At 36.2% G+C, this 11,184-nt stretch overlaps 1 protein-coding gene across 1 annotated transcript; it reads left to right on the top strand.

Moving 5' to 3' along the window:
- The first annotated feature begins 2,467 nt into the window (after positions 1-2,467).
- On the top strand, positions 2,468-9,136 carry LOC142418595 (arylacetamide deacetylase-like 4). Its single transcript, XM_075520646.1, has 4 exons — positions 2,468-2,650; positions 4,437-4,653; positions 7,959-8,022; positions 8,362-9,136. The coding sequence occupies exons 1-4, from the start codon at positions 2,468-2,470 to the stop codon at positions 9,134-9,136; spliced, it is 1,239 nt and encodes a 412-aa protein (XP_075376761.1).
- Positions 9,137-11,184: the final 2,048 nt, after the last annotated feature.

Raw genomic sequence — 11,184 nt, 5'->3', positions numbered from 1 at the left:
TTTTGACAATTTAACACCTCAAACAATTAGGAAAAAAAACACCAAAAACCCCATTGACTGTTAGAAACGTGAGAGACTGATAGTGATCATGGATATTTCTACCCATACATCTTCAGATACAGGAATGGCTGTCCAGACTGGAAATATTTGAAGCATCTCTGAACAAGCATTGGTAGAAAAGTAACATGCATCAACAGGATTATGTGAGTCACATGAGCATTTTGGAATATAAGGCACCAAGTACCATGAAACAGTTGTGAATATGAGGATCCCCAGAAGGACCAAGTAGCTCTAAGACCATGGGATTTGCTTGATTCTGGGAAAACATGGGAACTGTGGTAATAGGACAGGGAGGAAGGACTGAGGTGCTGACATAGCATACAGTTAGAATACGCTCTAACTGAGCACACTAAGAGTAAAATACTACGAAATTAAGAGATAAAGAGTAAAATATTAAGATATTATTCTGCAACATTACTTAACCAACATTTCTTTAGCAACAGAAGGGCTATAATGCATAACTGAAAGATTTTTGTTCAGACTGTAACGACTGTACAACAGATTCTTACTGAAAACAACTACCAGGGCATAACATCAAAAAGCAAACAAACAAACCCCCCAAACTGTCCTTTTTTTAAACTTATTTTTAAATAAAAAAGACAGTAAAGAAATAATCCTTCCAGTCTATCAGATCCATCAAAGTTTCAAAACCGAATGGCATCTGTGAGGTGTTTTGCTTTTGATTAAAGGTGTTTAATTATTGACTCACCAAATACTGTGAAGAAATTACTCCTGCCAATACAGTGTCAGCAACAGCTCATACAGCTACAGCAGACATACACATCCTCTTTGGTATGAAGCTTTCATAATCTGAACTGATCTATTCCAAATATCAGGTATTTAACTAAATTGTTATTGCTTGCTCTTAAAAGTTTAATTTACTGCCACTGCAGTATTAAGTGCCTTTATGAGCTTACTATTCTTGATTACAGGTTCTTTTGAAAGCACAGACTTTTTGAATCCTCCTCTGAGGATTCAAACATAAGAAATCGTCAAGAATGCTGAAATACAAAGCTGATCTCCATGTGGTAATTTATTTCAGGACAGCACAGGCATCAGAAATAAGCACTTAGTAAGAACTGTGTTGTTCTGCTGTTTTGCCGGGAATATATGACAACACAAATACTCAATGAAAAAACACAGGCTGTGCTATAATATCACACTACATAGAAATTATTTACAGAACTAATAACCCAAAACATCAATAGGATGATCCTGCTGTGTTGCAGAAAAAGCCCTACGGATAAATGCCGATAAGCTTAGGACAGAATGAACACTGACCATGGGTATCTGGGTTTGGCTTCACCACTCTACGGCCTGACATTTGTAACTAACTATTATGGCTAAATTTGTGCTCCATGTAAGGGAAAGGCAGCCCCAAATCAGTCACCTTCAGCAAAGAAAAAGCCCTTACTGTGAACAGCTGACGATTTGCCTATTTCACAAACGTTGGTACAAATCTATGTTGCTTTTTATCCCACACATTCTTATCCCCACAAGCTAAAATTGTGCAAATTACCTGTCATGATTGCTTTGCTTTAAGTACTATGCTAATGAAGCTAAGGACTGATTCAGTTTTCAGACTGGAATTTCATTTTAAAAGCCAGGACAGGAAGAAAGTTTGGGAGCCATAACTTTAAAATTGTGTGGAAAATGAAATTCCAATAAGAATACAAAACAGAAAGATTATTTCACCAAACAACTGCCATTAACTTTAATCATCCCTCACTAGTAATATACATGTATTCATAATGCCTCTACATTAAACTGCAAACAAGAGTTACAATTAATATAAAATTCTGAGAGTTTAATTAATGAAAAGCTTTTACCAGAAACAATAGTGGCTTGAATCTACAAACACACCACCATGTATCTGGAGAGACCTTAATGTATGTTAAGACTTGCACCACGCATTCCACTATGAAACAAAGTTTATTAAAAAAATGTGGATTTGAGTATTTTTCTTCTCAGAGAAGTATATACCTTGATGATGACTGCAAGTAGCCCCACATCACTAAAATTTAACGCTACGACAGGAATGTCCATCCATCATGAATCCACAACAAACCAAACACAGACAATCTTCAAGTAAGGGCCCCTCTGAATAATCATTTCTCATTGTTAGTGAAGAACTCATGATACAAATCAATTCCATATACTTTGAAATCCACCTTTTGTAAAGGATAAAAACTTCCCCCTCCCCTTTTTTTTACTATAAGGAATTGTTGCCAATAATATCATTAGCAAAAGAGGGGTGGAGAAAATGAGGGTATTGCAACATTAATAAACTTTTTATTTCTGCTTATGAACTGAGTGCTTAGTCGCCTGTGAAGACACCTCAGAAACACTTGAAAACAAGGCTTAAGGCAGCATAGGTTTTTTTAGAATTCAGTTATATTGAAGTGAAATGGCATCTGTTTATAAAACTTTAGCAATAATAGGAATGGTTTTAATTTCTCCTGTTATAATACCAGCACTGGTTTTGGGGGGCGTTTTTTATGATTTTTTCAATTCAGAACTGCCACCTGGAATCGACCAACCTCTAAAGCTTCGTTTTTTCCATTCAATGTTGATTGCAACCATGATCTCGGTAAGTTAACTTTCTTAAAACTCGGGATTTCACTTTTATTTTGGTAGGATATTTGGGAGCTGGAAGATAGTGGCTTAAGAAAAAAAAGAAAAGAAGAAGCAATTCACCCCCCTGAAGCCTGTAAACATTGTTACGTGAACCAAATCATGTTAAATTAACTCATAAAACTGATATGACTAATCTTAAAAGCTTATTTAGATTTTTCAGTGCATCTGTCAAACTGCAGCCACCTTACATTGTAAAACTGTTTTACATTAAAATAAAAAAAAAACCCAAACTATATGTATACTGTACCTATTGAACTGCATGTACATATAATAATGCTATCTATTCGGAAGCAAGCCTACATTACTCCTCTTCACATTTGCTTCATTCTATACTCACTATTCACAGTCATAACTATTTATTCATAGATTTATACACAGGTTGCTATGAACAATAAAATAAAAAATAAAAATGGATAGGAATGGTGAGGTCTTTCTTCTTGTGTGGCTAGTTCAGAAAGGAAGATACAGGTGTATTTAAGAACAACGTGTTTAGGTTTCACCTATTTTTTAAAAATGCCTGTGTGTTTGTCTATTTACTCACATGATAGTGAATTTAACATAATTCCAATATATTCATTTCCATTAACTCCATACCATAAAGACAAAATTAAAAATCTTTCAAATGGGAAGTGGAAATGAATTATTCTGGAAAAAACATAAAAATGGGGTATTTTCCGTTTAAAAAATTTCGTCTGTTTTTTCCGGTTCAAGATAATAACAAACCTACTCCTTTTCACAAATAGTTATGGGGTTGACAAGTCATTTCTTGAATGCAAGTGTTACAAAATTAAAAAACTATCAAGTTGGAATTTGTTCCTTCCATCTCCAAAGTTGTATGATATTGTCAGTATCATGGAAACTTAGTAAAGATTTTTAGAGAGGAAAAAAAAAATCAAGATAAGCCAAGTTCTTAGTGAGTGTGTTAGATCACCTTCTAGATCTATGTATGTTAGTCTTAAAACATCAGTTTCCTTGGGCTAAAAGTGACCATGGAATCCGCTCCCTTACAAATAGCAAACTATTTTAATATTGGGCTTCAAAACAGTTGATTTTAAAGATAAGACATTATGGCGCAGCTTGAATACAGTAAGTATCTTCTTTCCCACCAAACCTCAAAAATTTCTTTGTAGGGTAACACAATTTTCTTTGTACTTTTTCACGCAAAATACATAGCATCTTTAATACAACAAATACTAAAATATCTTCTAAAATGTTACCCTCTTTTCATTATAGCTGTAAAAAATAGAAACAAATGCTATTTGTCTTCCTGACCATGCCGTATGCCAGAGCCCATGATAATCCCATAGATTTTAGCAGAGCCTACTTTTATAAACTACGGTTCTAATCTGCTTTCATCACCCTCACACCCATAGTCATTTCTAACACCTATTTCAAAATCAAAGATTAGTCTTCTCCTTTCTGGCATATTTTCAGCTTAAATACATTTCTGATTATTTTTAGATTCACAAAAATAAACATGCAAAAATAAACAATGAGCAAGAGGACAACTGGCTATGCAGAACAGGGTTGACAGGTTACTTTTTGGCAAACTTCAGCAACATTTAATTCAATCAAAACTGTTCAATGACTTCTCAATAGTCACCATAACTCCACTGAAGCGCTGTCTTCAGTATCTCCTGAAATACAACACAGTAAAATAAACCCAGGATTTTTTTTTTAATTAAAGAGAGTTGGAACCTTTCACACTAATCATTTGCCGAATTCTTTCTTTTCAACAGGGAAAGATTCTGGAGAAGCTAGGGATCTGCAGTGATTTAAGCTTATTGCGAATTGTGCTAGATGGAATTCCACCATGGAGAGATTCAAAACTTCTTATCAAAGATCTCAAAGTAGATGAGGTACCGTTGAGGATTTATCAGCCTAAATGGCCACCTACTGGCAAAAGAAGAGGAATACTCTATTTTCATGGAGGCGCTGGCACATTTGGGAGCATTAGTAAGAAATCAGCAAGTTTTATTTTTAAAATCAAATCCAAACCTTTACATTTTTACCTTCAGACATGAGTCAGTCAATATCTTACCTGTTCACCCTAATGACAATAGTCTTTGCAATCTCAATACTAACTGCAAAGCACCTTGTGGAATTAATAGTCTAGTGCTAAGCCACAACATGCACAGTTAAGGGTAATCACATTTCTACTTCCTTTGGGCTACAGGGAGAGTTGATTAAAGCAGCTCTTAGTAGATCTTTGGTTCTAAATCCAGAACTGTGATCCAGAAAATGCTCAATCAGCTGTCAGGTAACAGCAGAGGGACTCTGCTCCTCTTCCTGTTGAAGCTGTTCTGAGAAAGATTCAGTTTGCTGGGGCAGAGAAAGAGAGACCATTAAAACAAAACACACATGCTCAGGTCACTGTCAAGGAAGTTCAGCTCACAGGATGTTCTTGTACCTTAACTAATGGCTAGCTGAAAATAAGATATAGCAACAGTCCTGGAGTAAGGGTTGGAATCCATGTCTCTTCCCTCCTTGTCCTCTGTACTCCATCTTTTCTGGAAATGTAACTTCAAATCCTTTTAAGTGGATATGGAACTCAGCCTAGATCTACTTTCTGGAATAATTACAGTATCATGAAAATGGCAATGCTGTTGCTAAAAAGAACACATTCTGGCTTCATTCTTTGGAACAATGCTTTGGTTACTTCTCAAGGAGAAATTTTTAGTTTTGGATCTCAACTGGACTTAAGTGTTTCCTTTGAGCTTGGATAGGGCCTCAAAGTACCGAATTTGAGACATACTTCTGTGCTCAGCACTCAAATTTTGTGTAGAAACACTACAAAACTCAGTGTTTCTCAACTTATAACTTATCTAGATAACATATATATCTCAAGATATAACATGGTCCACAAAAGAATTTAGAGAATACTAAAAAAAAATAATCTGTAAATATATTCCCATTCATGCAAACAAGGAATCAAAATGAAGGAAAATATAAATAATAAATGAGCATTAAAAATAGAACCAGTTTGGGGGAGTTTGATTCTTGTGGTAACACTGCACAGAATACTTTATGTCTTTTCAGAAAGGGAGACAACCTTTGATTGTCTCAGTAGCTGCTGGCTCAGCCTCCTAACTGTTCTGGGTCTCTTTCTGGGCAACCAAGTCTATGTGTGCTTTGTCTGGAAGCCAAGGCACATAACATGGAAATCTAGATTTCATTCCAGGGATCAGACAGGGAAGTTTGTGGGGTTTGGATCCTTTTCTGTTTCAAAGGGTAAGTCTCCACTAGCACTATGTTAGGCAGACTTCAGCTATCTGCAGATGAGTTTGACAGTCTACCTGGCTTCATTTAGCATCATGCAGAAAAAATAACATAACTTCTAGTAACTTAGGTCCCATTCTGCACTGTGGCAGAAATAATCTACCCTCGTTTTACTGCAGAGCATGTTGGTCTGGGTGGAGTGTCAGGCTGACACTAGCTGTGATGCTTCTAGCTTGAGAGCTAGTTTGGGTGGCAGTGAGGACTCAAGAGATAAGCCTCTATGATCTAAGTGAAAGGTGAATTCCTTGCGCTGGAAGAAAAAAACCACGCCACAAAGTTACACAGTTGTAGTTGTTGCTCACAACACAATTGCTGTTGCACAATCAGCACACTGCGGGAGCTATATCACATGCCGTGGTTTAATATAATACCCATAGTGCGTGACCTTTCATTTGAATTCCCATTGGTACTTGGTAACAGGAAAGCAAATAACATAACGACAAGTTTTTAAAAGGACATGGGGAATCTACATACTAGTAAGCCTGAAGTCTGCAACTAGCAAATTAGCAGAAGCTACAATGAAGAACAGAATCAGTGGACAGAAATATATTACTTACTCCTTAAAATCCATACAAATGGAAGTCATGCTTCACAAATCAAGGTAAGCTTTTTAAATGAGTCAGCAAATACATGAATAAAGGAGACTGAGTTGATAAAACCTACTTCGATTTCCAAAAGGGTCTCTTAAAGAGGCTACACACCCATGACACAAGAACGAAGGTCTTTCATTTGGATAAAAACTGATTAAAATACAGAAAAGAGATGGGTTGTGGGAGGTTCCTGTGAGACTCCCATAAGGAGATCTGTGCTGGGACCAATGCTAATCAATACATTCAAAAACAGGAAAGATGGTGAAAGCTGATATGATACTAAGTCCTTCAAGGTAGTAAATGGCTGGCTGCAAAACTGCAGAATGTCTTTATGATAGCAAAGGATTAGACAATAAAATGACAGGTGAAATAGTGTGTAGAGAAGTCAAACAGATGAACAGAGCATCCTAACTTTATAAATAAAACAATGGACTCTAAGCAGACTACTCCCTTGCAGGAAGATCTTGGGATTACGGTAGAAATTTGCCTGAAAATGTTGACTTAGTGCAGAGTAGCAGTCAAAAAGCAAATAAAATGCTAGGAATTACTATTAGGAAAGGACAAAACAGGAAACTTCTTTATGCCACTGTAATAAATCCATGGTGCATCTAAATATAGTATATTGCTTATAGTTCTGGTTCCCATACCTCAAAAAGGATATGGCAGTACCGGAAAGACTCAGACAGAGGCTGCATAGGTCTGTACAGCGAGTAAGTAAATAGACTATGACTCTTCAGGCTGGAAAAGACAGATGAAGACAGATACACTAAATGCCTACAAAATCATGAGAAGCAAGAGAAGTTAAACAGAGAATGATTATCCACCATTTCGTACAGTACAAAAGTTAATGTTACCAAATGGAAGTAGTGAATGCCAGGTACAAAACGAGCAAATAGAAACAGTTCTTTACACCTTTGTAAACAAGCTATGGAATTCTTCACTGCCGAAGTTGTTAATGTTAAAATCAACGGTTCAAGAAGTGGTTTGGATAATTCAGGGAAGAAACATTAATCAAGGGCATTAAAGACACAGTTTCTGTCTCAAAGGAGTGCCCTGAGCCTCAACTTCTTGTATGCTTCTTATTACTATATGCTTGTCCTCAGCTTATGCTTCTCCTTAGCCACCTTTTGTTGACCACCAGCTGAGATGTCATACCAGTCTTCTGTTTTTTCCTAGTATTACTATGCTTACATGCTTATATTATGCCCTAACAGCCACTGACCAATAACCAGAAAATGTGTTAGCATGTAAAGACCACATTGCATAGCAGAAGTTACTCATCAGCATCATGCTGCACTGCCTTCCACAGAGCATATGTTCAAAGATCTATATTTTCACTTCAAAACGATATTTGATTTTTAAAATATCATTTCTGATAAACTTTCTCTTTAGGAGCCTTTGAGAGAATATGCCGCTATATTGCCAAGAAATGCAACTCAGTGGTTGTGTCTGTTGGGTAAGTGCTACTTTTACATAGGAGTATTTATGGTAATACAGTTCACAGTTGAAACATTTCTGAAAAATATGCTGAAAATATTTACTATTTTAGATTGTGCTCCCTATTTTTCGCTTTAGCCTTTCATTTAATTTAGAAATGTGCTTACAGGCGAAGTATTCTAAAATAGCTGTAACACCGTTAGTTTGTCTTTCCAATCTACACTAGTTAAAAACAAATATAATCTTTAAAATTTAGGAAAAAAGGCCTACATAACTACCATACCAGTCAATCATGAACAACACCAATTAAATTTTTATAATTACTTTGACAATAACCACAATATCCTTGCCATTTCAGTTATCGTTTGGCTCCTGAACACCCATACCCAGGGCAATATTTTGATTGTCTCAATGCCACCTTATACTTTATGAGGAATTTAGAAGAGTATCATGTGGATCCCGCTCTCATCATCATTAGCGGTGACAGTTGTGGAGCCAATTTTGCTACGGTTATTTGCCAAATACTGCTGAATAAAAGAGATGTCCCAAAAGTACGTGCTCAGGTCTTACTTTATCCAGGACTACAGGGGCTAGACTTTCATTTGCCTTCCTATCAGCAGAATGCTTCAGTCCCCATATTGTTTCGGAAGCTAGTTATCTACTTCTGTTTTCGTTATCTTAATAAAGAACAATCCATTTTGGAAGATGTCCTACAAAATTGCCACGTTCCTGAGAGTATGAAACAGAAGTATAAAAAATGGATAAGCGCTGACATTATTGCTGACGAATTTAAGATTAGGGGCTACGTACCACAGAAATCCACTTCATATAAACCTGAAGTCCATGAAGCAATCAAAGAACTTTTAGCAATAACATTTTCCCCACTTTTAGCTGAAGACTCCATTATTTGCCAGCTCCCTGAATCCTACATTGTGACCTGTGAGTTTGATGTGCTTAGGGATGATGGGCTGTTATATAAGAAGCGATTAGAGGACAATGGCGTTCAAGTGACCTGGTATCATTCTGAGAGTGGTTTCCACGGAATTTTAGGCTTTTTTGGCTATGGGATTTTTTCCTTTTTATCGGGAAAAAAGATAATGGATAATACTGTGAATTATATAAACAGTCTATAAAAGTATTTTTCAGAACAAAGATGCTAGTCTTACACTATCCTTGGCGAATTTATATTTGGCAAAGAATGTAAACACTTTTGATTTATGTTTTGGATTTTGAATGCGTTTTATACTTTCTAATTTCTGCTTCTGCAGTGACTCTCAAACAAATGTTAAGATTATTTAAAGCACCACCATTCTAGAAAACATTATTATAAAAACACACCAATAAGATCGAGATGCAAAAGCAAGGCACCTGGCACATACTGTTTCGCTTCAACTCTAGCAATTCTAGTACCTGCACGGCTGGCACACATTCAAGGCAAGCAGCAAGAACATCTCCTCCTGAAGATTCTTCGACTGCCCAGAAATGCTGAAGACAACAACCAGGGTCTACTTTGGCCCTTGTGAGAGACAGATGTTTAGGGTATCAGATGGAGAGCCCAATAACTCAGGTTCTGTGAAGTCTTATGTCAGACAGTGAAATTGCAGCTATGCATTTTAACTTCTAGGGTTAGTTTGCACAAAGACTACACTTTTCTTCAAAAAGTGTAGCCAAAAGAAAGGCTTCTCTCTGAAGCAGAAGTTCTCAACTGGAACTAGCATGGGTTTGATTTTGTTTGGAATCTGAGAAATGATGTTTCGTTTTGGAACTTGATTCTTACACTGGAATCCCTGAACTTTAATGAGTGTGTGTACATGTTAGGGAAGTGCAGAGGTGAGACTTCTTTTCCTTTTTGTACTCTTTGTTTTTCTTTCAAGATTATCTTATGCTCAAGACTACCTGTTATGCTACCTGTTATGCTGTGTTTGTTGAAAAAGTTTTGAAGATCACAGATGTAAGAAGGTAGAGAAGCACAACATTATATTATCTTATCACTGTAATGCTGTGGCAATTTTGTGATGCTTTCAACAACAACAAAAAAAAATAAAGCCTAGCACTTCAGATATTTCTGTTACAAAAGCAAGTTACATTTGCTAAACACATACTCACTGATAAACCTAAACGAACACCTCATGGTGAAAGAAACGATGCAACACTGGCAGACAGCGACCACAATCTTGCTAATTCTACCTAGTCAAATCTGTGCTGTGCACAGTAATTAATTTACCAGACAACTGGACTATCCAAGACTATTGTATATGATCACATAACTGTCGAAACATAATAGAAACTGAAAGTCCAGCAACACCATTGGGTGGGCTATTTTTTTTTTTTAATCTGGACTTTTATTCTTTTTAAACAAAATATTTTCTTCTATTTCAGAATATTTTACGATGACCATGCGCCTCATTAAAAACACTCAACTTCTCACTGGGAAAAAGTATAAAATTTCATTTTTTGTAAAGTTTTCTAACTAAAATGACATGGTACTTTCCCCCCATCACTTACAATTTAACTTAAAAAAAAAAATTATAACATGGCTGCTTAATGAAGTTGGATTTTTACCTCTTTCATTTCCCTGGGAATTTGCAATTTCAACAGCGTTCTGACAACCTAGTTGTTTGAAGAGTTGCAGACTCAGATTCATAATTGATATCTCAAGCATCATTTAAACTACAGCATCTCTAGCACAATCCCATTCTACAGCAAGAACAAGATAAAGCAGTTTGATTTGAAACACTTTAATTGCTGATTACCTTAAGTCATTTTATGCTGTACCAGTTGCACACTGAGAGTTACTGAAGTTTACCTGATACAAGGTAACCTGATCATGAACCTAAACTCAGCCTCCTGTGGTTTTTTTTAAACCTTCTTTTTTTAGAAGAAAACATAAATACTAAAAAACCTGAGATTGAGGTAATGACATAATTTTATAAGTGCACCTTTCCAAAAAAACACTGGTGACAATCCATTTGGCCCTTTAGAGTGATAATCATCATACGTAGGGTCCTATCTCTGCATAACCCTAGAGAAACTCTTCTTCTGAATAGTGTTTTATAGTGTCACAAACTCAAAGCACACAAATGCCCTGTGTCCATTTTCCACCTCTAATTAATTTAATATTAATGCAGTTTATTCATAACACTCTTCTCCCAGCCAAGGACTGGTTTCTTGCAAAAATTCT

Source organism: Mycteria americana, chromosome 18, assembly GCF_035582795.1.
Source record: "Mycteria americana isolate JAX WOST 10 ecotype Jacksonville Zoo and Gardens chromosome 18, USCA_MyAme_1.0, whole genome shotgun sequence".
Lineage (NCBI taxonomy): Eukaryota > Metazoa > Chordata > Aves > Ciconiiformes > Ciconiidae > Mycteria > Mycteria americana.
Note: the sequence above shows the minus strand (reverse complement) of the source record. Positions and strands in the feature narration are given on the sequence as shown.

Bases quoted from the DNA above. Each gene is read 5' to 3' on its own strand.
- LOC142418595 (XM_075520646.1), top strand. From the start codon at position 2,468: ATGGCATCTGTTTATAAAACTTTAGCAATAATAGGAATGGTTTTAATT. The intron at 2,651-4,436 runs GTAAGTTAACTT...TCTTTTCAACAG, and splicing joins TGATTGCAACCATGATCTCG to GGAAAGATTCTGGAGAAGCT. The intron at 4,654-7,958 runs GTAAGAAATCAG...CTTTCTCTTTAG, and splicing joins TGGCACATTTGGGAGCATTA to GAGCCTTTGAGAGAATATGC.